At 38.2% G+C, this 26,257-nt stretch overlaps 1 protein-coding gene across 5 annotated transcripts in view; it reads left to right on the top strand.

Annotated features, from left to right (window-relative positions):
• The window catches only part of CCDC148 (coiled-coil domain containing 148), a 204,631-nt gene that overhangs the window by 129,868 nt on the left and 48,506 nt on the right, over window positions 1-26,257 (top strand). For all 5 annotated transcript variants that reach the window (XM_032286471.1, XM_032286469.1, XM_032286473.1 and 2 more), the window contains one exon: window positions 11,674-11,792. In XM_032286471.1, the coding sequence (XP_032142362.1) occupies window positions 11,674-11,792 (119 nt within the window). The remainder of the gene's footprint in view (window positions 1-11,673; window positions 11,793-26,257) is intronic.

The following is a 26,257-nucleotide window of genomic DNA, read 5'->3' as shown; positions in this document are numbered from 1 at the left end:
AGTACTCAATAAATATTCGCTGACAGGATGCAGGGCATTTATATCATCAAAAATGAGATAAAGTTACCCATATGACACTCTCAAATTGATTCCTCCCTTAATATTTGTGTATCACCCACGTGACACTCAGTGTGAATATTTACCAACCATATTGTGTGGCTTTTTCTCTCACCAGCAGGCCCAATTTGGCAGACTGATCTTGTAGGATGGTAGCCCTTCATCTTCCTCTTGCAGTGAATTTTAGCCTCCCTAAAGTATCTTTTATGTTCTAAAAGTCCACACTGTTTACTATGTCTGTTTCCCTATTCTTCTTAAAATTCTTTCAACATTCTTCTCCCTGGGCTAATGAATGATGATGTCTAAATGCTTTGCAGGAAACTGGATCACGATAATTTGATCATAGTTGAAGTATCAAGATGTGTTATGAAGAGGTAAAAGACCTTCTTCATTGCCCCCTTGGTGCCATTCTTTTGTTAAGCAGACTGAAGAAAATGCAATGATTTTAGTGTGATTTCTTTTCCTACTGACATCATATTTCACAAGAAGAAAATTTTTGCAGTTTTCCAATATAATATCTGCCAGCCTCTCAGAATCTGTCCCCCTTACCTCACCTTACCTCTTTTTACAGTGCATGATGTGTCGGGCTCCCATCTAAGGCTAGTCCCTCCATTGGTGTGCAGTATCCTATCCCCTTTCTCCTACTCAAGGATATCCGAATTTCTCTCCCACCACCATCCCCCCTTTTTCTAGATCTTTCCCTGTACCCTAAAAATACACCATTCTGACCTCCATCTGTAAAGTACACTCCCTTGACCCCACATCCCCCTTCAGAAAATCTCATCATCCCTGGCCTATACACAGTGTCTCCAGCATCTCTCCTCCCATTCCCTCTTGAACCATTTTGTCCCTCTGCTCCAGGAATGTCCCACCTGCCAAGGTCATTGCTTACCTCCATATTTTCAGTGATCAATTCTTTGTCCTCACCTTACTTGAATTATTATGATGGAATTGATCACTGCCTCCTCCTTGGAAAACTTGATTTCCTTGGTTTCTAGGAAGCTATTCTCTCTTTGTTCCTCTAGCTCACTGGTACCTTCCTCTCAATAAACTTGGATGAATCCTCCTCACCATTCATATTCTAAGCCTTGGGGTCCTCTGGGGGCTCAGTCCTCTCAGTATGTGTACTCTCTAGTGATCTCAGCCAATCCATCAGACTTCACATACCATTTATTTCCTAATACCAATTCATACCTTGGGCCTGCATTTTTCTTTTGAACTCCAGACTCACATGTCTAACTCCTCAAATCTAATATTCCCAAACTATATTCTTGCTTTTCTCTCCAAATATATCCTTTCCCTAGTTTTTACTTTCTCAGTAAATGGAAACCTAGTCTCCTAGCACTCAGGCCAAAAGCCTTGGTATCTTCTTTGACTTCTATGTTTCCCCATTATACCCTTACCTGTTGGCGTGGGTAGAAGGCACTACCTTTAAAACATAATTAGGACTATTATAATAGCTTCCTAACCTACTAGTTAATTTATGTCTCCTCCCTTTCCATTTCCACTCTGCCTCTCCAATCAGTTTCCCACACAGCAGGCAGACTGGTAATTCTAAAACTCACTTCGGATCATGTCACTCCTCTGCATAAAACACATCAATGCCTTCCCACTCTACTCAGAATAGAATCCAGAGGCCTAGCAGGGACATACGGGACCCTGTATGATCTGCCTCCCCACTCTGCTTCAATATCTCTTAGATCTCATATCCAACACTCTTCCCTTCGTTTACCTCCAGCCCAAGCAACCCACTTCCTAGTCCATGAACGCTCAAGCATGTGTCCCCTCAGCCTTTTCCCTGGCTGTTCTCTCTGCCTGAAATATTGCTCTCCCAGATGTCTGCATGACTCATTCCTGCACTGCATTCAGGGTCCTGCACAAATGTCATCTCAGAAAGAGTCCTTGATGGCCTAACAAAAATGGCATCCTCTTTCCCTGTCACTATTTATCCTGCTTCATTTTTTCCATAGCATTTGTCACCCCCTGACATCTATTTATCGACTATCTTCACTTCTACTTCTACTTCTAGAATGTAAGCCCCTGAGAAAAGAAAATTTGTCTAGTTTCTTTATTGCTTCAGCCCCAGTGCCTGGCACAGGGCACTCAAAAATAGTGGCTGAATAAATGAATTTAATGAATGAAAAGTATGCCACTCTCGTTTGGTGTTATGGTGTAGAGGAAAGCATGCCGCCAAGCTGGGAGGTGTTAACAAGAGCGGTGACCTTGGCAAGTTATGTAGGCTCTGTGGGTTTTGCCTTCTTAGTTGTAAAATGAGGTGTTTGGATTAAATGATTGCAAAGATCACCTCGGCTCTAAGTCATGATTGAATGACTCAGGTTTGATTACTTTTCACTTTTCACTCTCCCTGACACTTCAGGTTTTGAAATACAACATCCTCAGTCTATATACTCCCTTCTTAATGAATAGTGAAAAGAAAGAAATTAAACGAGATTACAGACAAATTCATTTCGGCAATATCAACATATGACACGATCATTATGCAATATTTCAATGCCCATACTGAAAAAAGACCTTCCTCCTAAAGAAGACGTGACAGTTATTTTTTAATCCGCCTGGCATTTCAATTAAGGGGGAGATAACTAATGTGTTTATCCCAAAACGCTTTCTTAGCTCATCATGTTATAAGAACATGGGACTGCATCACAACAGAAAATAGCTTATTGCTAATTTGAGTAGGAAGCTTTGCTATGGGAAAATGCTCACATAAGTGACCAAAGTGAACATCACCTAAAAGAGATTAATGCTATTTATTTATGCATATAGACATCATCTACTTCCAAACAATTTATAATAAAAGACATTAATACTCTTGTGCTGGGTATCTTCTGCCTGGGTTGTATCACTCTCCATTCTGCTCTGCAGCACAGTTTTCACACATGGCTTCCTTGCCCTCTGGCTTTTGGTTTGGTTCAGTCAAAGTGGAACATGGGAGATCAAGGTGGGGGAGAGGTGTGAGGCTGGGAGAGTTGTTTCTCCAGCTCCTTGCCCTGCAGGGTTGTGCTGACCAGTTGTATCCTTCACCAAAGGTCTCAGCTCCCATCGGGGGCCCTCCCCACCCAGCACTGCATGAGCCCTTGTGGTTCCTCTGCATTCCCACCCTCCTTTGTCAGTTATCTCCTTATTACATTCTTCTTAACTTGTCCTAATTTTGAGTGTGCCATCTGTTTCCTATTAGGAATCATTAAAATAGAAAGTCAGTAAAAGAACGAAAGATGAGAAATTAAGGGAATAGGAATCTTGTTATGTCAGCAAACCAAGACTGAAGAAGGGTGTTGTAATTGAACATGGTTAAAGTTAAAAAAACATTTAGCTCCTATTTGCTAATAATAGAAAACATGCCAGCAGATCAGGAGCTGGCAGCATGTATTGGGAGCAGGAGTGCAACCCACTCAATTGATAGCATTTTCAGTAGAAATTTTACGAGAGCCTAAGTCAGTCCTCTTATGAGATTGCACCAGCCTTTATAAGACCTGTGGCATAAAATTAAATCACAATTCTTTAAAACTTTTCTACAGAAAATGAAATTGCTGCCACATGGAAGGCGATAAAAAATAAAAATGTTATATAGAAATATATGTAGGATTTTTGTCATTTGACCTGATACAGGAATAGAATTTGGAAATTTCAGGAATGAATAATAGTTCTGCTCCTAACTATTGATTTCCTTGGCCAGACTTTATAAAAACTGGCCATAATATACTTACACATAATATATACAATATACTTTTATAGTTACTAACACTATGTTTAACCTTTATTTAAAGTTTAGGAGTACAAGTGCAGGTTTGTTACATAGGTAAACTGTGTCATGGGAGTTTGTTGTATAGATTATTTCATCACCCAGGTATTAAGCCTAGTACCTATTAGTTATTTTTCCTCTTCCTTTCCTCCTCCCAACCTCCACCCTCCAAAAGGCTCCAGGGTGTCATTATAAAGTATTTATGTCCATTGTATATAATTTGGAAAATATAAACAAGCATACAAAATACAATAGAAATCACCTGAAATCCTAAACCATTACCAAAAGAAAATCAACAATGTCTTTACACTCTATTTTCTACATATTCAAGAACTTTAACTTAACCAGAATCACACTATATATATTATTTTAAACCAGACTTTTTTCTCATTGATCAACATTATGTATATTTTCCTTTTTTTTTCCTGCCACATAATTTCTAGTGGTTGCATAGTGTTGTATCAGAATAGCGCATTTTGCAAATCTTGCAATTTGGGATCATTACATTGTTTCCAGTTTTTCACCTTTTTAAGGTTATGATGACCATACCTGTACATAAATCTCTGCATAGATTCCTGCCTGTTTATTCTCAAAAGTGTATTTTTTAATTCTTAAGATTTTTGCTAATTATTTTCTTATTTTTTCTTAAATTTACTCTTCAGAAAAAGTATGACAACTTACCCTCCTATCAGAGCTAGATGAGCTTGTTTATCACCTTGGAGATTGGTTGCTAAAATGTTCAAGTCTAGGGCACTAATAAGTAGCTGAAATGCAAGCAGTTTTAATTGCAGACTGAAAGGAGATCCATTAAGTTCAAATAACCAGGCAGGATGGTTGCTAAATTGACTGTCTATTTTGAAAACCAAATATTAACTCTAGTTTCTTACTTATGTAGAGAGTTTTCCCGCTTTTGCATAATAAATGCCCTAGAAGGTAATTCTTTTGAAGCCAATTTTGTATTCAGAAACTTAACCAGTCCTAGGTTGAATCGCACAGAGATCTCTATACCATCAAACTACAGAAGAGATAATGTTGGCTAAAAGGTGTTGAGAGTAGGAGTGACTGAATGCCCATCTTAAGCATGAAATACCTTTAATCTGGCTCCCATGAGCAATTCGACCTAGGGAAGTACCAGGTCCCCATTCTCTGTTGGGATTAATTGCACCTCCACACCCCTGCATGACTAAATGAATTGGCTCACGGTTTGAAAAGTTGCCTATCCAGGTGTTTTTGGATTTATATGAGCTGATACAAGAAAAATATTTTGGGCAATGCTATCTTTCTATATTCTTTTTCATTGGATCAGTTTAGCAAATGTATACCTCATATCTCTCATCGGAAAGGTGCAATATTAGATACAAATAAATATGATAGTACAAGGCACACTCCTTACCATTCAGAAGTTTACACAATATTGTGAACAATTATGTGGCAAACTATAGATGATTGTAAAATTGATCATATAGAAAGAGGGGTCATACTTCAGTTGGTGGTGATTTTAGCGGATGCAGGGACCATCAATGATCTAAATGAAGTTCATAGGGAAAAATTACAGTAAAAGAGAATACTTTTATATTAAGACGTTCTGTTACGTTTTTACATATAACAATGTTATGTTATATGTAAAACATACTTTTTGTGTGGAGTTGCATATTCCCGGCCAAAAAAGAGGATCTTTTTAAAGAATTGAAACATAGTGATTGTACAAATTTTGGGGGTACCTGGGATATTTGATACATGCATAAAACATGTAACAATCAAGTCAGGTTAATTGGGATATCTGTCACCTCAAATGTGTATCATTTCTTTGTGTTGGGAACATTCCAAATATTCTCTTCTAGCTATTTTGAAATATACAATGAATCCATTAACTACAGTCATCCTACTGGTGCTATTGAACACTATAATTTATTCATTATACTAAACTGTTGTCTTGTATACATGAACCAACTTCTCCTCATCCCCTGCCCCTAACCCTTTCCAGGCTCTAAGAAGCACACTCTACTCCCTACCTTAAAATGTAGATCTTTAAGATGCAAGGAACTATCTAATTATAATCTAGAAAATGGAATAAAAATATGCTTTATCTTAATGGTTTATGGGGACTGGAACTGGATGTTTTGAACTTCCTATTTCATATCTTTTATGAGTCTGGTTAAGTGTTATGACCTCCTTCTGAATGAGTCACAGGTCAGAGATAATGACCTGGCAACAATGTACGGAATCTATTTGTTCAAAGATTCAACACCACACAGCAAGAAATAAGAGACCAGCTGTTTGCTACTCTAATCCTTTTGTCCTAACTTTCTGCTTTCTATGTGTAAATAAGAAATTCTTATTTCATATTGAATTTAATTGTTGTATAATATTGGTCCAACTTTTTTTAAAGTTAAACTTTGAGCTACTATTATGAATGTTCTGTTTATAAGTGTAGTTTTTAATAAGAAAAAAAATTGAAAGATTACAAAAGTAAGGTAGGTTGTAAAAATGATCTTAGACTCTGAAAAATAGCATGACATTATTTTGGCTCTGAAATCTATATGGTGAATATAGTTTTCTATAGTTTATTACACTTTTACTGGCTTAACTTTACCAAAATGAACAAAATGTGGGATTGTGAAAAGAAACATCTTGCATTCAATAGAAATCAGAATAATAATAAGGGGAGATAAGGAATAATGAGTGCTTGTTTTGTTTTTCTGTAAACCTCATTTGGAAGTAAAGAGACAAGCTATAAATTCAACTCTTGTCGTATGCTGACTTTCTGATTCTTCTGTCATTGGAACATTATAAGGATCCTTCAAAAAGTCTAAAAATCAGTACATTTTAAATCTCTATCTCAACAAATGTCCCAAAGGACTAAATACCCTAGTCTTGACTTAGGTTTGAGGCTTGAAAAGATAATAATTCTTGATACATACTTCCTGTGTCTATCAATTACAGGATTGATACATACATTGTAGGATGAATTAACTGATGAAAAGTGAATGGAACTGTCCTTAGGGAAGTACTTAGTTCAGCCTTTACCATCCTGAAAAGAAAACTGCTGGCCTGGTTCCCATGTACAACTTTGTTATTCTTGGACCAGAGACCAGAAGAAGCTTCCAGTCACCTGAGTGATCAATTATACCCTCTTATGTGTTAGACATGATACAAGCTACTAAGGATACAAAGATAAATAATGCAGATCAATATGGGAAATGCTATATTAAGAATACACAAATAGTGCCATAGAAGGTACACCAGCTATGTCTGGAGGAGAGGGAGAAGGAGGAAGTCTGAAAAGGCAATGCTAAAACTGAGTCTTTAGGATGGATAGGAAAGATTTACCAAACAATGAGAGAGGGCAGAAGTTTTCAGGCATGTAGTAAATGCCCAGATACATTGGTAAAGATCCAGGGGCAGAACCTCATGAAAAATAATCAAGGAATGCAGGTAGTCAAAGAAAGTAGAGTCATAAACTATAAGCCACTTGTATGCCATCGATGGAGCTACTGTTTTTCTAGAGGGTTCAGGAGAAGATTCCAAGAGGAGGTGACATTTTTTCTGGTCTTAAAGACAGAGTAAGCTTCACAAATGGAAGGGGAAATTAAGTCATTTTAGCAGAGAAAGCTGTGCAGAAAAGCAAATAAGCATTAGAGTGCATGATCACCTTCTCTTTCCTGTTTACATCCTCATCCTTGAGATCTCATCCAGTCCTATGGCATCAAATACTGTTTATGTGGCCATCTCCTTTATTTAGGTCTCCAGCCGTGAGTTCTTCCCTAAGCCACCCATTTGTGCCTTCAGATGTTTGTCTGGCCCCTCCACTTAGAAGCCTTCTGGGCCTGTCAAGTGTTATGTGTTCAAAACTGAGCTCCAAATTGTCTTCCTTTTCCAAGCCTGTTATTCTCCCAATCATCTACCTCAGTTACTAGTATCACCATTCAACCAGCTGTTCAAGCAAAAACCTAGGAATCATCCTTGATTACTCTTTCCTCCAATCTTCACATGGAATCCCACAATAAACCCTCTGATTCTACTCAAAAGCACATCTCAGATCTGAATACTTGACTCCCATCTCCTGAGTCTAAGGGACCACCTTTGCCTTTTCCTTCTGTCTGGTTTCCCTGTTTCTCCTTAGCTTCTCTACTCTCCATGCTCCACTTAATAGACAGAGCTCTCTTTTTAAAATGTAAGTCAGACCATGCTACTATTTGCTTTAACCACTTCAATGGCTTTTCCTTGTTTCTAGAGCTAAATCCTGGCCCAATCATCTAACCCCCAGGCAGCTCTCCAATCTTGCTTCTAGTCTTAACTTATACCACATGCTCCAGCTCCCTGGCCTCTTCCCAGTTCCCAACATATGTGAGGTCTTCCCTGTCCAATGCTGTTGCACCCTCTTCCCAAAGTACTCCCCTCCATCTCTTCCCATGGGTGTTTTACTCTCATCTACCAGGTTTTCGGCCAAATGGCATTTCATCCAAATGTTCTATTTAAGACATTTAAAATATACCTTCTACTAATTCTACTCAATTTTTTCTAAATTATCATCCTACTTATCCCCTTCTTAGAAGTTAATACAACATGTGATATCCTATTCATTCATTCATTTACTGGCTTTCTCCCTTTCTAGAAAGTCTCAATTCCACCAGGCAGAGTCTTTATTTCTTTTCAGGCACCAGTATTATGTGCTCAATAAATAATTGTTGAACAAATGAATATCAAAGCTTCAAAGTCAATAACAGTTTAATACTATAGGTAAGGGTTAATGGAATAAAATACACAGAGACATCAAGTAAAATTGTAATTGAAAAGGATATTTAATCTTATCCTTCGGAAGTCACTGGTGAGAGCAGTGACTTTGGAATGGACTACAGAGGGAGGAATACCACGGGTGAGGAGTAAAGTAGAAGATGTGCACATGAAAGAAAGCAAGTATTCTAAGATGCTTGGCCAAAGAAGAACAATGAAAGGTACAATGCTACAATCTTGGGGTTCTAAAGAATTTCTAAATTATTTTAATGGGATAAAATTATGTTTAATTCCATGTGAGAAGGATGCAGCAAAGAGCAAGAAGCTGAAGGTACAGGGGAGAGAGGGGGCAGGTGAGGAGGGAGGCTATGAATACGGTGGAATTGGGAATGGGATCTGCGGCCCTGGTGAAGCATTAGTCTTGAACAGAAAGAAGAATACCTCTTCTTCTATCGGGCTGGACATTAAGAAAGGTATCTTGTAGCGCTTCTATTTGCTCTGATGAAACTGAGGAAATAGCAGCAGGCATGGAGCTGAACATATTGAACAGGTTTTAGAATGTCAATATGAGAAATTGAGAGGCATTGTCCCGGAATTCACAAATGGAATGGTTATTGTCATTTAAGAGTCAATTGAAACCATAAATTTAGTACTAGTTTGCACAATTGTGTCATCAATCAAATGGTTATTAAGTACATGCTATGTTTTAGACACATATGTGTTGAATATATCACAATTCTTGCAGCCTAGTGGGAGAGAAGAAAAGTATATTAATTAGGAAAGCCTTGTGATGAGACCTGCATTAGGGAAACAGCATTATATAATCAGAGCCCAAAGGATGATGGGAAGTGGGAGGGTCGGTTCTGGTCACAGAGTCTATTGTTATAATTCAAGATTGCTGAGTTGGAACTGTTTTCAATGATAATAGAATCCTGGAGGAAGAAGTTCCATAGAATGAGGAAGTCACGGAATTATGAGAATAACAGGTTGGAAGGGCATTCAGACAGGCTGAAGTTGCCTGTGTTTGAGAAGGCTGTGACTCGAGTGTCTGAATTCTTGATGTGAATTTGAGAATGACTTGGAAATTTACACATGCCAATGGCAAAGACAGGTAGAAGGTGCTATATCCAGGTAACACCAAAGGGAGAAGGAATTGTATCTATCATAATGGTCTGAAACTGGCAGTTAACAATAAGGAAAATGCCCAAGCTATTCCTCAGCCCCATGGCACATGGGGTATCAGAATATGAGTATCCTTCACTCAAGAGAATTTCAGTGAAAACAGGGAAATGGTTTTCTGAAGGACCCAATAGAAAACACTGAAAAGGATTAGAGAGAGAGAGAGAGAAACATTTATACTATAGCAATGCCTGAAGATAGCAGAGAGTCAAAGATGGAAATAATTGGTCTTGAGATTGAAAAAAGCTCCAGGAATAACATACATACATCTGGAGCCTGCATAGGACAGTGTATCAAGTGGTGTCAGAAATCTGAGGATGCCAGCAACCCCAGGTTGTGGCCAAGGGATTGTCTACAAAAGAGCCAGTGACTTCCTCTAAGGCCAATCCTGGGAGTAAGGAAATATTACTGGTCTGTTTTAACCCAGAGAAAAATACTCTTTGATTCAATATCTTTTCTTTTAAAAAAATTTTGTTTTGAAGTAGCTTAATTTTTTTTGCTGATTGTAAAAGAAATACATATTCATTGCAAAAATAAGGTAATGCAGAAAAGAATAAGATAAAGATTGTTTATAATTCCCAGATGGAGATGATATAATCATTGCTAACATTTCCATGTCTGTCATTAGTAGAATTTCCTGGCATTTATCAGTTAGACATTTAAAATATACCTTCTACTAATTCTACACAGTTAGAACTCTGGAACACTCCTTATCAATCAATGTTTCCTCTCTCTCCTACACCCACCCTCTCTCTCACTCTCCATCATCGTTGGGGCTGCTGCCTTTCTAGCTTTATCTCTGTTCTCTCTAAATCCAGAGCTCCTTCATCTCTGGAGTGTATATCACTGCACATTGGGCTTATTTAGTTATTCATTAAACAGTGAACAGATATTGCTGTTGTGGCTGCAGAGTTGCTGTGTCTTTGGCTATGGTGCTTGGGATGCTTCTTTTGGTTCTCCCAGAAATCAGAGACCATGTTGCTAGGGCAAGTCAGGAAACCACTTAGATTTTCCTATTCACTTCTCTCTCCAAAGAGGAAATGCCACCTCAGGGGTGAGGCTAGCCCAGCCTCTACAGCAGACCCCTGCTGCCAGTCGTCACTCATCGTTTACCATTGAGGTGCTCGCCTGCAAGAGCCAGTCTCTTGACCCAGACTCAACATGGCAGGCCAGAGTGGTGGAATGGGCCTCTGTCAAATAAACATTAATTATCCCATCACATTGGGAAATCCTGAATAAGAGTTTCAGCTCCCTGAAAACAGCCCGTATGTACTTCTGGTTTTCTCATTTTGCTTCCATTTCCAGAAGAGGGAAGTGAAACAGGCCTAACAATAACATTGCTTTCACCGTTGTGCACTTGATAAGCTTGACCTTTATTTTACCACATAAGTCAGAACTACTTTATACCACAACCCTGCTAATCTGCTCTTTACCTCCTTCCTCCCACCTATCTCCTGCCACTTCCCCAGAAGCATAAAGCTTTCAACATCCTGCTGTCCATTAGCATAAATAAACTAATGCTTTTAGAGTAAAAATAGTTTTAATGCTATATTTGTTAAAGACTGCATTACCATAAGAAGATAAAAATATTCTTGAGTAACAGGTAGATCATATACTTTAGAGACAATAACATACTTTTATTGTGGTTCTCTGGAAAGTCAATTATTTTAGCCATAAATTAAAACCTTAGGTCTCAGCACAAGTTATATTTCCATTCACTGCAGAAATTGTTAAACCTTGCAGTTTCTCAGGGCATATATCTTCATGCTTTAATTTATTTTTCTGTTGCCAATATATTATAAGCATATCTATTGAAACAAAAAAGATGAAGTGCCCTTTAAATTCAATTTTGTAATATGAACCAATGGATAATGTTATGGCTTTTCCCCCCATTTTTACATATCTGTTGTTAATTTAAATTTTATGTAACATTTATACAATAGATTAAAAAATACTGGGCTAAGAAACAACAGAAGTGGCAAGAAATGGAAATGAGAGATCTTCAGCGCCTAGAAGAACTGAAGAAATTAATGGCTGAACAGTCACTAAAAGACAGAGAAAGGTAAAAGAAAATTTTAAGTTGCGTGGTAATAGAGGTGGTGAATGGAGTCTTTTGTAATGTGTTAGAATAAATAATATCAGAGGGAACATTTTTCTATACTTAATGTATTCCGTCAATATTTATATTCACAAATGGATACAATGATATCTATAATGCATTTTAAATTCTCATATTTGTACATGAACCTCTGGTTTTTCATTTTGTTCCTTAGATAGCTTCCTAGTTAAAACCCTCACAGAGGATTTGATAGTATTTGATTACCCACTATGTGCATAAAATAATAGTCGCTGCTGCTGTAACTGTCTTTTGACCCAGGAAGGGGAAAACATTATTCAAATAAGAAGAAAGACCCATTTACTGTGACGGAGAGTGGGGAGACAGTACCCAAACACAGTATATACTAGCGCTATGCAACAGAAATACGTGACCACGTGTGTAATTTTAAATATTCTATCCATGTTATAAAATTTAGTAATAGTATATTTTATTTAGCCTAATATACCCCCAAATATTATCATTTCAACACGAAATCAATACAAAAATTATCAATGAGATATTTTACATTCTTTTCTTCAAACTAGTCTTTGAAATTTGGAGGTGGTTTACAATTACATACCTCAATTATACAGTGCTGTGTAGTGTTTGTTATAACATACTTAGGGCATGCTCAATACATGAAAAAACTGGAGTTTCCTGGTAATATGTAATTTTAGAACTGGAAAGGACATTTGAGATCAAATAGCCCAGTCTCCTCATTTTACATATGAGTACAATAAGAGATTTAAGTTATTTTTTGCAAAGTTACTATATCAGTTAGGGTCAGTCAGGAGACAAAAAACAGGGAAATGAACAGGAAAAGTTTAATAGAAAGAATGAGAAACTCTAACAGGAAATCCTTTTTATATAAATAAGTAAATAGCATGCTAAAAAATACCCTAGGGCTGAAGAAGGGTTCCCATGGAAGAAACAAGTTTGGAATTGAGGAGTCCTCTCCATGGTTGGGATTCAGACCTTACTATAGAAGCTATGATTATGACCCTCGGAATGGTGGAGAAGTTCTTGAGTGGGTTAAGCAGAGCTAGTTCAATAGTCACTAGGCAAACAGGGAACACCCAACTTGGGTGCAGGCAGGACAACACTGGACACTAACTATTGAAATGTTTGCAAGGCTCAGTGGAAATCTGAGTATGGAAGTACCTCTGAAATTTGATGGGACACTGATCATGGGTGTGCCATTGGAACTCCATGAACACAGCAACACTTGTGTCCCCTACAAGTGCTGCTGGCTGCTATACCGTAGGAACAAGAAGGCATAAACACACAAACCAGGAAGGAAATTCTCTTTCTCTGCAGTGTCCTTCAAGCACCCTTTCCTGATACCGCTTAATATTTTGCCAGTGCCAAGGGATAGACAGAAGGTCCACCTCCATTTTCAGAGAGCAATGAAGAGTGGACTTAGAGCTGTGAAACAATACATTGATAACTGACATAGTTGTCTAATTTAGCTAGCTCCTTAGTGATTTTCACAAGAGATAAAGAAGAAAGATATCTCATTTTGTAACATAATTTACAGTAAATTTCCTTGAAATAGTGAGCTTCCTTGATACATTTACCTAAGTTAGTCACTGAAAAAAAGAATTCTGGAACTCTTAATTTCACTGTGAACCTAAAATCACTATAACAAATAAAGCCTATTTTTAAAATCGCCCCTCAGACTTACATGTAACTTTGGACGGCATGACCATCTGATACAATAAGGTTCACTTGTATCTAGGAAGTTCCTTTGTGATCCATGGGACAATTATCTCCAACTCTCACCAAGGCTGTAGATTGAATCTGGAGTTTCAAACAGATGCTAAGAATTCTTAAAGATTTTCTTTGAATCTGGAGTTTCAAACAGATACTAAGCATTCTTAAGGATTTTCTGGATGAAATGCACATTATTTTCCAGGTACCTCAGGATTTTCGAGTTTAGTATAATCTATTATTGAGAGAACTATGAATATACCAAAGCCAGGGCTGTGGTTAAAAGGTGAAGCCACCAATGAGAACACTGATTAACAAACCAAACCAAGACCTAAGTGGATACAGGTCAGAAACAAGGAGGTGGATAAGAAGAATTCCCAAACAGCTAAATACTAAAGAGCAAGGCAAAGGCAAGTTGATCAGTCTAAAGCTATCCCAGCAAAACAAAAGAGAGCCACAGAAATTAAAAGGAATGGGGAAAACAGAACAGATATGTAGTTCCGGCATTAGGAAACAGGCTTCCACTAAAATTACCCCTCATAGTCAGGGAGCTTCTTTGATTACAGTGTCATTTCAGTCTTTTGCTTCCTGTCCCAATAATTATCAAGATTAGCTGATTCAGAACTTCAGCTGAAAAAGAAGAAAAGGAAAATCAGATTAATCTACATTACATAACAGGAAAAAATAGGCATATTATAAGATACTAAAAAGAGTACTAAAGACTAGGAGCCAGGAGACCGAGGTTTTAGTCTTGACTCTCCTTTGAATTGTACATGACCTTGGGAGAGTCTGTCATGTAACCTCCACAAGGCTCTGTTTTGTCCTCTGTAAAATTGAACTCGATAACTTCTAAGGACTGAGTTGATCAACTTTTAAAGGCCTATAATCTGTTTGTTTAATTCTTGTTAAAATGCTGTAGATTCAGATAATTATGAGTCAAATGCTTATTTGCTAATGGGAAACCAGTGAAAAGGCCTTTAAAATATCAGAATATACAAAAGAAATAATTTTCAGAAAATTTTTGATTATATCATAGAAATATATTCCTCATTTTGTGACTTAGGGAGATAGAGTTCAACATACAAAAATTGCAGGTAGTTTTTGCTTTTGATACTAACTAGAAATTGTCTTCTTTCATAACTATGTAGCACTAAGAAATTTGGTTGATTGGTTAAAACATTTTTCTGTACTACTGAAAGACAATTCATAAACCTTGTGTTTAATATTTTAACTATGGACACTTCTTTTCATAGCAGAATAAGATGGTTTGAAGCGGTTTCCAGATGTGTGTTCAGAAAATGCACGCATATGTTTGACGCTTTAAAAACTTCTGTCATTTACTTCCCTTTTCTATTTTTAAATTATAATATTATATTTCTTAAAAACAATATTCATAAATAAACTGATATATTAGTTTGAGCCGCATAAATTCCATTTTTATAGGTCAAAATGGTTGAATATTGGCAATTTCATGTGGTTCAACATGAAAAAATGATATACCCTCTCAATCTATTAAATTATGTCTTTTGCCCTCATCATTTTATCAAAATTGTTTTTGCCCCAGTTTGCACTAACTGCCTAATTTCCTAATACCCTGCTTTTATTTCTCAACATGCCATTGAGGTTAAGAGGGAAGGCTCTAGAATCAGATTGTCATTAAAATTCTGGCTCTATCCTTTATAGCTGCGTGACCTTTGGATGAGTTATTTAACTTCCCTGTACTTCAGTTTCCTCATCTGTACATTGAGGATATAAACAGTATCTAGTTCTTAAGATTGTTATAAGGATCAAATGATATTTTGAATGTAACAAATTGACTGCCTGGAAAACAGTATTCATTAAATATAAACGATTCCCATCAATTGACTTTTATAGCATGAAATACCAATATACTTTTTCTCAAAATATTAAAGCAAGAAGGCTACATTTCAAGCCAGGAAGAGAGCCCTCGACAGAACCTCACCATGCTGGCACCTTAATCTTGGGCTTCTAGCCTCCAGAATAGTGAGAAAATAATTTTCTGTGTTCAAGTCACCCAGTCTATGGCATTTTGTCACGAAGGCCTAAGCTAACTAATACAATGGTATTATATTGTTAAATGTATTGTGCTTTTTGTTGCTGTTCTTAAACTTGATTTTATGTAGGTACATATATATAGGTACATTTAAAATAAATATTTTTAAAATATTTTAAATAAAACATGCAATAATAAGGATATTTTAATAAATTTTTTAAAAGGTTAAAGCAAAAGTGTCCTTGACCACTACCCTCATGCAGTCTCTTCTCTGTCATTGCTTTCATCATTTTTAAACACATATACATACATGCTATCTATTTTATATGTACCTATTAAAATGAAGTTTAAGAGCAGCAACAAAAAGCTCAATACATTTAACAATATAATACCACTGTACTAGTTAGTTTGGACCATCATGACAAAATGCCATAGACTGGGTGACTTGAACAACAGAAATTTGTTTTCTCACTGTTCTGGAGGCTAGACGCCCAAGATCAAGGTGCCAGCGTGGTCAGGTTCCGGTGAGGGCTCTCTTCCTAGCTTGCAGAGTGGGGCCTTCTTGCTTTGTCTTCACATGGTGGGGAGAGACAGTCAGCAAGGGCTTGGGTGTCTCTTCCTATAAGGATGTGACTCTCACCATGAGGCCTCCACTACCAAAGACTCCATCTCCAAATACTGCCACATTGGGGGTTAGGCCCTCGATGTATGAATTTTGAGTAGACACATTCAGTCTATAGCAAGCATTTGTGTAAAAAAGGCATTTATGTATGTACAAATCAACTATTTACTAGTAACTTCTCTTTGTAGGTTGCTGCTGGCATGTAAGTCCTTTGCACTAGTTAGAAAAGTATGCCTCCTTCTGGTGGCAGAGTGCACAGAGCTCCTACTTCAGGTGGACAAATCAGGAAAAGATTACCTTCTGGACCATGGCATACAGCTTGACAAGCAGAGGCAAAGCTGGATGTCATGCTTCATTTGTACCTCTGGTCATAGATCATTTTTGTAAAGCACAAACTTCAAAATGATACATGGCATCTCTGCAAATAAACCTACCTAATTCTTTAAAAATAGTATATATTATTCATATTTCTTCTAAAATTTAGTTCTGTAGCCATCTGGAACTTATTTTAATGAATGATATGAGCTAAATTGTTCTAAATTGATAGCTAGCTATCTCAACACCAATTATTTAATGATTCATCTTTACCCACTGATTTAAAATGTCACCTTTGTTATATATTATGTTTCTAATTATACTTTTATATCCATATGGACTCTTGATTAGACTAAGTAAAAACGGATCTATGTTTGCAGTTCTGCATTGATACCATGCTGTTTTAATTATTCTGTTTTGCTATCTAGTAGAACAAGTGTTCACTCATTGTTCTTTTCAAAAATATCTTGGCTATTCTTATGTCAAATTTCACTTAGAAATTTTGTTGATTTTTTTTTTTTGAAATTTTATTAAGGAGGGCTGACACATATACCTAATTTAACCTTCAGCCTTGGGACATGCTTCCAAATAGCTTTGCAGTTCTAGACTTCTGCTAGGTCCTTTAGACAAGTTCAGGTTTTTTTTGTTTTTCTGGTGAGAACAGAAATTATTTTTGAAATAGGTAGAAATTGGTGACCAAGAAGCTAATTATAAGCTTCCTTCAGTAAGCTCTGTGAGAAAAAGTATCTGAACTAAGGAAGTGGCAGTGGGAAGCGGAAGTGCTTCAAAAGCTGACAGATGTGTGTGAAGAATTGACATGACTTAGAGGTGATGACTCATGTCATCGGAGATGGAGTCTGAGGAAGACAAAGAGTGAAACGTGACTCTGAATGTTATTGTGCTTTTTCTGGCCTCTTGGGTTGAAAGCTTTAGACATTTTGTTTTCAATGTATTTTATTTCATAATCAATTCATTTGGCTACAGGTTTTTTTTCTGTCTATTTTTAGCCATATTGTAAGGTTTGAAATATTGTGTTTTTATTACCTAATTTCTAGTAGTTTTCTTTTCATTTTTGATGACTTAACAATGAATTGGATGTTGGGGTGCTTGCCACAGGCAAGTTTCAGTTTCATTGATGATCTTGCTGTGGGCTTCAAATTGGTGGGCAAATTGGATAGGGAAATGTATAAAAGTTAAAATACTAATCAAAATATGAGTCTTAAGTGAAAGATACCTTTAGTTTTGGGGGTAACAAATGACAGTCTTCAAAACAGACATAAGAACGTATATTTGTCTTTTATTATTATTATTTTTTTTACCACAATGTTTACTCTTTGTATTGTTTAGTTTCTGTAACTCTACACTCGAGGTTTCTTTCTAGCCATTCCAAAGCCTTGCCATTTTCCCCTCCTGGTAGTTTTTACCCAAAGTCTTCTCCCCGTCCCCCGACCCCCCCACTGCCCAGAGCTAAACTGTCTCTCTTTCGCATACAGTGGTTGTTCTTTCTTTTCAGCAGGGCTTGGACTGCACGTCCTAACTAACCTTGTCGAGAACAATGCTGGTGCCCAGGTCACTGCAGTGCAGAGTTCTCTCCAGCTTCAGTGATTCTTTGATGTATATGTTTATTTTGTTTTCAGGTGATTTTAAACACTTACCCTGTTTCCAGAAACTTCCTTTACTGAATATTCTTTATGTTGGGTAGTGACAGATTCTATGCACAGGGAGGAGTAGAAAGCTAGGCTACATAATGGTCATATCTCATTTGTTGTATATCCTTAGCATCATTGCTTTCTATTATCAGTGAATGTTGCAGAGCAAGCAAGCAGAAATTAGACCATTCTTCCAAGCACAGGGACCTTTCTCCCTTTACATTATGACATTTTGAAAATGCTTATTGCAATGTTCGGTCTCTAACTTTTCTGAAGTTCAGCTCTCTTGTAGTTAACAATCTTCTTCCTCTGTATTTGCCAATTATTGCTTTAATAAGGATAATTATAATTGTGGTCTTTCATTTACTTGTCTCCATTGCTGTTTTTTGTAATTTAAAAAATAGCTTGCTTTTCTCATTTTACCTCCTTTGTGCTAATTTTAATGTTTTTAAAATGTTTTAACAATTTACTCCAGAAGATAATTTTAAAGATTTCTAAAGGCAGATTTACTTAGCTAAGGAGTTAGTTCCTCTAGATATCATTTCATAACCAAAAAAAAAAAAAAAATGGAAGTTGAGTACAATCAACAAACAGATGCTACAGGTTCTAGGAACTTTATCAGGCAATGCTCATGTAATACTAGAACAGCTATTGTTCCATTATTTGCTACATTAGAATCACCTGGGGAGCTTTTGAAAGTCCTGATGCTCAGGCCAGACCCCAGAACAACTCAATTCATATCTCTGGGGAAAATTCTGACCCCCACATTTTTGGGAAATTCTTAGCGGATTCTAAAGTGCAGCAAAATTTAAGAACCACTGTGCTAGAGTTATCTCTACACTTTCTGAAGTATGGGCCCAAAGTCGTCTACTGGTTTCTTGAGACAATTCCACTTTTTGTAGAAATGCCCATAATTTCTCTTTTCCCAGGCAATACCCTCACTGAGTTCAGAGAAGTCATATAGGTAAAACTTTTATTCGTGGAAGACTTTATCAGTTTCAGAAAACCTCTTCAAGCAAAAATTTTGCATGTTTTTTTTCCTAATCACCCAGTTATGTATATAGTGTGTGTATGTGTTTAGTGGAGAAAACATTGCTTTCTACAGGAAAAAAAAAAAAAAGCACTAGATTTAGGGTTTTTTTTTCCCAAATAACAGCATTTTTCTGTGTTGTAAAACAGTAAACATTTGAAATTTAAGATGTCAGTGACCATTTGGGAAGGAAGAGACTAGAGCCAGCTGCCTTGCTAACACTAAATTGGCCTTGCAAATCTAGTGTGTGTTTTGAGGTGCTTGCCAACATAAGGGAATTGACAGTTGTTGCATTTTCTAAGTAACAAAACCAGATGTTTCTATCTGCCATGTCTTTTCTTAACGATGTGCAAATTTCAACATGTTGTATTGGAAGGCATTAAAGATATTTAAAGTGAGTGCACAGTCTAATGTTTGAGATCTTTAAAGAGTATGTTTAGTAAAGGGACTTAATCAGAAATTTTTACAAACATTTGTCATGTTTTTGCTTCTCAGCATGAGATTTCTCAAAATTAGTGGGGATGCTCTTGTTCATTAAGTCTCTATCAACCAAATCCCCATTCCAAATGGATGTGCCAAATGATGTAGTCTGAAGATCACTGTGAACCATTAAACAAATACAGTTCTTAATAGGACTGTCTGTTTTGTCTTTTATATGTATATTAGAAATGTTTTGCAAGTTAGCGGTAATTTAAATGATGGAAAGAAAGCTCATTGGTGGCCAACAGTAATAATAATAATAGTACTTATGACCTGCTTCTCAGTATAACACAACTGATTGTGGGAGATGTGTGTGTTCATACATTGGGACATGGATATACAGATTATTTGGATATGACTGGAGTATTTATCAAATGGAGCTTAGCTAAGTAAGCATGATTGCCAGAGAAGCTAAGAAATTTTTGGACAAAGCAATATATAGCCATTTTGATGTGAAAATGAACAATCAAGCTTGTGCCAATGGGCAGACAGAGTACCAGCTGGGCAGAGATGGCACAGCTGAGGGTCATTCCAGAGGTCTTGGATGATGATTTAGCTCCTGATGACTGTACACCAAGTTGACTGTACATCTGTGGTTCCTTCTAAACCACAAGCAATTGAAGCATGTCGTTTGCTGAGTAGTTTATGCTGCTTTTACTTCGTTGTTTACAAATTTGATTTTGATTTTGGAAATCTTGGTTCATTTGAAAAATGCTGGATTTTCATTGTACGCTAAGTTGATTTGTCTGTTGCATTTACTTGTTTAGGTCATAAAATGGAATGTCAGCATGTATGTGTCTGGTAGAGGCCAGACAACTTTCAGAAATGCTTTAGAATACATTTTTAATGTATAAAATGAGCATTATTCCATCCCTTTAGTGCACACCGTTATTTTTGTTTCATATGTATGTGTCAAGGAAATGATCACAGATCCTGTAATTCCAAACAGACCATCTAGGTGCTATGATCTTTTTGAGAATCAGTTATCTCTCAAATTCTCCTCTTCAGTAACACAGACTTTTATTTTGGTACATAACTAGTGCTACAGATATTTGAAGGTTTCTGCTGGAGCATAAGGTTGTTTTAAACTGCATTACGTTTCTCCCATTCAACCTTTATACCTAAATGCAGAGGTAAAATGCTTTGCAGGTCTTCCTCCGCAGAAAAGGATGCTGTGTCCTCCAGTATCTCACACAGTATTTGTGAGTGACAAGCAGGCAACCATTATATACTTTATTGCTGTCTTTATTACTAACCTCTTAGGGGGTTTTACTAAGCAGTTTTTAGTAATGAAATACTGACCTTTTGGGCATAAACTTTGCAAAGACTTTATAAAGCTGCAGGGCTAGGTAGGCAAAAACTTAGCAGGTATGGTTAAAAAAAGGAAGGAGAATAAAGCCATGGAGTAGGAGAAATAAAATGGTAGCTTTTACAAAATGCCACTTCTGTGGTGGATACAATAGAACTCCAGGCACTTGAAGCTTATTCTGTTGGGGGACTATCCCTGAAAAAATATATATATGTGCGTGTGTGTATGTATGTGTATATGTATATAAATAAGCATATAAATAAGCATAAATGTATATTTATATACATATATACATACATACACACATATATATGTATGTATGTGTAACATGTATTTATGTTTATATATATACAAACATAAATACAGCTATCAGATGATATTAAATAAGAATTAGAAGATTAGTGAAGGGAGAATGTTTATCATCTGGGATTTTTTTGTATATATTCTAATATAAATTTTATAGTATCATATAGTTTTAAAGCTGGGAGGAATCTTATAATGCATCTAGTCCAACCTCTTTGCACTAAGGTTTTAGCTTACAGGCAACAGAAATCCTTTCTAGTCAAATTTGCAGTAGAAAGATTTTGTGGAAAGGTATTTGAGTAGCCCACAGCATCATCAGTTAGGCCACAGACCCAAGCTTAGCAAACAGTTGAGAATAATGAAGGCTGAAAAGATAGAAGAGTTAGGATTGGAACCCAGCTTCCTTCGTGGAATTATCCTCTTAAGTTTAACCACGACTATTGGATGCCATAGCACGCCCCCTCCTCTGTGGTCTCAGGACATTGGGCATCTCTGCTGGCAACACTGCTTTTGTTCCTGTTCCTGTTGTGCCACCTGCCCAGGGCCTTAGCAGCTCCTCTATAGGCCTTGCTTCTCTGCCCCACTGACTTCTGAGTGCAGCATCCGCAGGGCTGAGCTCAGGTTCCACACTCTTGCTCTAGCTGCAAAGGAGGCTGGGAAAGCATGCATTGGGCCTCAGCTTACAGTGGGGATTTCTCCAGAGGAGGAAGGGGGCTCAGAAGCTGAGAAAAAAGAAAGAGAACACCTCCTACAGTTCACAACTGTACTTGGAAAAATCAACGCATACCCTTCTTTTTATACTTAAAACAGGAAACAATTTCTCTCCACCTAACACTGTTGTTTTACCTTTTACAACCCAAAATATATTCATTTCATTCCCAAAGGGAATAAACTTAAATTCTCATTTGTTACAGCATCCAGCTCCAAATTCAAGATCCTTAGGTCATATCTTTTTGTCCTATTGTCCTCGTCTTGTCATGATCTTTCTTGATATTCCATGATCTGTGAATGGAATTTTCAAGTTCACTACCAATAACAACACCTCATGTAAAATAATAAGGAAAAGGAAGGTAAAGGATGTGGACAGAAAGTAGGGGAATGTGTGCGTGTGTGTGTGTGTGTGTGTGTGTATGTGTCAGATCAAGGATGAACACCCTTCTGTAAGTGGTCCTTGCTTCTGTAAATGGTCCAGACCAAAATTCAGATTTACAATTTTTCTTCTCTACTGTGAATTACAGATGCCCTTTGCTTTCAGCCAGCATCGTGGCTGATTGCAGTTCTTTACTCAATAGGTTGACTCCTACCTTCATTTCTGAAGGACTTGCTTGCATAAGCTGACTTTTACCCCTGGGCATACAATTCCATAAGGTGTCCTTGAATTCTTTGGATTTCAGCTGCTTCTCCCTGCCTGTATTAAATTACAGCACTCCTATTTCCTATTGAGAGGTCCATTGTTCCAGACAACACTTAAACCTTCTTTTCTGTCTGCTTGCTTCATTATATGACAAACCCCAAAAGGCAAACATTTGCATCAGATCTTAAGTCAATGTAACCATTGTTGTCCTCCTGGTGGAAGCATTAGAAGTAAAACCAGCAGAGCCTGGAGTCCTAGGGATGGGATACAAATTTTACAAAAGGATCATTTGAGTTAATTGTGAAAAGCACCATTCCCACTTGTATTTAGTGGTACAACTATGTGCATATTGTGTCTTTGTGAGAAATAGCACTGTATAAAAAAGGGATCCAAGATGGCCGTTTAGGAACAGCTCAGGATTGCAGCTCCCAGTGAAAGCGCAGAGGGTGAGTGGACGCCGCGTTTTTATTGCCCACAGACTAGGAAATTCCCGGGCAGAGGTGCTCCACGGTCGCCAGCGCGGCTGTGCCGGCCAGCGCCGCTGCTTTGCCCCGCGCGGCTGCTCTGTCGGCGCCCCGGAGCCGCGGTTCTCCGTACAAAATACACCGGTCCGGGTGCCCTTTAGGCTGGCGATTGGAGCCACGGGAAGTCGCCCATACGCTGGTTCAAAAAGGGGACTGAGCAGAGAACCAGGACAGTAGATTCCAGGGCAAAAAAAAAAAAAGAAAAAAAAGCGCCACAAACCTCAGTGCCGCTGTTTAAGCCAGCGCAGTGAGTGGCCGCAGGGGAAAACAAACAGACCCCGGCGCCTCTTCAACAGGCGACTGGAACAGCAACTTAAAAAAGGCTCTGAGGCAGGGAGCCAGGCGATCAGGCTCGGCTGGCCCCACCCCCATAAAAGAACAGCAACCAGAAACTCTGGATTGAGAATTTCACAGCCAGCGCAGCTGAACCCGGGACAGTCCAGCTCTGTGGGGGAGGGGCGTCCGCCATTACCGAGGCAGCCCGCCGTTGCCAAGGCAACCCGCCATTGCTGAGGCAGCCCGCCGTTGCCAAGGCAACACGCCACAGCAGAGACTCCACCCCAACAGAGGCGGGCCACCATCGCCAAAGCAGTTCTAACTACACCCATATAAACAGGACTGCAGGGAAGTTCACTCGGCAGCGGGGCGCAGCCCACAGCAGCTCAGCAAAGCTGCTATAGGCCGACAGTGACTAGGCTGCCTCCTTGCTGGGCTGGGCAGGTCTGAAGGAAAAAAAGAAAAAAAAAAAAAAAAAAAGAAGGCAGCAGCATAACGGAAACTCATAAATAAAGCCCTAAATCCCTGGGACAGAGCACCTGGGAACAAAAAGCAGTTTATGAGTTCTGCTGCAGCAGACCTAAAAGTACCTGCCCAGCAGCTCTGAATGAACAACAACAGAGCTCACAGCTCACCATTTGAGCTCCTATAAAGAAAAGACCGTCTCCTCAAGCAGCTCCCTGACCCCTATATATCCAAAAAGACACCTCATAGAGGAGAGATCAGATTGACACTAGGCGGGTATCCTTCTGGGACAAAGATAGAAGAAGAAGAAAACTGGTAACAACCCTTGCTGTTCAACAGCTGCTGCAGGTGAACCCCAGGCAAGCAGGGCCTGGAGTGAACCTCAGCAGACCTACAGCAGAGGGGCCAGACTGTCAGAAGGAAAACCAAGAAGCAGAAATAACCTCATCATCAACAAACAGAACGTCAATCTGAAAGATCTGAGACCCAATCTGAAAGCCAGCAACTACAAAGTCGACAGGTGGATAAATCCTTAAGGATGGGAAGAAACCAGCGCAAAAAGGATGAAAACACCCGAAACCAGAACACCTCTCCTCCTAAAAGGGATCACAACTCCTCGCCAGCAAGGGAACAAGGTTGGATGGAGAATGAGTGTGATGAAATGACAGAATCAGAATTCAGAAGGTGGGTAGTAAGAAACTTCTGTGAACTTAAAGAACATGTTCTAACCAAATGCAAAGAAACTAAGAACCTTGAAAAAAGATTTGACGAAATGCTAACAAGAATGGACAAAATAGAAAGGAATATAAGTGAATTGATGGAGCTGAAAACTGCAACACGAGAACTTCGTGAAGCATGCACAAGTATCAACAGCCGACTTGACCAAGCAGAAGAAAGGATATCAGAGGTCGAAGATCAACTCAATGAAATAAAACGGGAAGGCAAGACTGGAGAAAAAAGGGTAAAAAGGAACGAACAAAGTCTCCAAGAAATGTGGGACTATGTGAAAAGACCTAATCTACGTTTGATAGGCGTACCCGAATGCGACGAAGAGAATGAATCCAAGCTGGAAAATACTCTGCAGGATATTATCCAGGAAAACTTCCCCAACCTAGCAAGGCAGGCAAACATTCAAGTCCAGGAAATACAGAGAACACCACAAAGATATTCGTCAAGAAGAGCAACCCCAAGGCACATAATCGTCAGATTCACCAGGGTCGAAATGAAGGAGAAAATACTAAGGGCAGCCAGAGAGAAAGGTCGGGTTACCCACAAAGGGAAGCCCATCAGACTCACAGCAGATCTCTCAGCAGAAACCCTACAAGCCAGAAGAGAATGGGGGCCAATATTCAACATCCTTAAAGAAAAGAACTTTCAACCCAGAATCTCCTATCCAGCCAAACTAAGCTTCATAAGTGAAGGAAAAATAAAATCCTTTGGGAACATGCAAGTACTCAGAGATTTCGTCACCACCAGGCCAGCTCTACAAGAGCTCCTGAAAGAGGCTCTACACATATAAAGGAACAACAAGTACCAGCTCAACTAAAGGGCAAAACAGCCAGCTAGCACCAAAATGGCAGTATCAAATTCACACATAACAATATTAACCCTAAATGTAAATGGACTAAATGCCCCAATCAAAAGACACAGACTGACAAATTGGATAAAAAGACAAAACCCATTGGTGTGCTGTATCCAGGAAACCCATCTCACATGCAAGGATACACAAAGGCTCAAAATAAAGGGATGGAGGAAGATTTACCAAGCAAATGGAGAGCAAAAAAAAGCAGGAGTTGCAATTCTCATCTCTGATAAATTAGACTTTAAAGCAACAAAGATCATAAGAGACAAAGAGGGACATTACATAATGGTAAAAGGATCAATGCAACAAGAAGAGCTAACGATCCTAAATATATACGCACCCAATACAGGAGCACCCAGATACATAAGGCAAGTTCTTAATGACTTACAAAGGGACTTAGACTCCCACACAATAATAGTGGGAGACTTTAACACCCCATTGTCAACATTAGACAGATCAACCAGACAGAAAATTAACAAGGATATCCAGGACTTGAACTCAGACCTGGACCAAGCAAACCTAATAGACATTTACAGAACTCTCCACCCCAAATCCACAGAATATACATTCTTCTCAGCACCACATCACACCTACTCTAAAATTGACCACATAATTGGGAGTAAATCACTCCTCAGCAAATGCAAAAGAACGGAAATCGTAACAAACAGTCTCTCAGACCACAGTGCAATCAAGTTAGAACTCAGAATTCAAAAACTAACTCAGAACCGCACAGCTTCATGGAAACTGAACAACTTGCTCTTGAATGTTGACTGGATAAACAATGAAATGAAGGCAT

This window comes from Sapajus apella, unplaced genomic scaffold (genome assembly GCF_009761245.1).
Source record: "Sapajus apella isolate SASKATOON/1434 unplaced genomic scaffold, GSC_monkey_1.0 scaffold18, whole genome shotgun sequence".
Lineage (NCBI taxonomy): Eukaryota > Metazoa > Chordata > Mammalia > Primates > Cebidae > Sapajus > Sapajus apella.
Note: the sequence above shows the minus strand (reverse complement) of the source record. Positions and strands in the feature narration are given on the sequence as shown.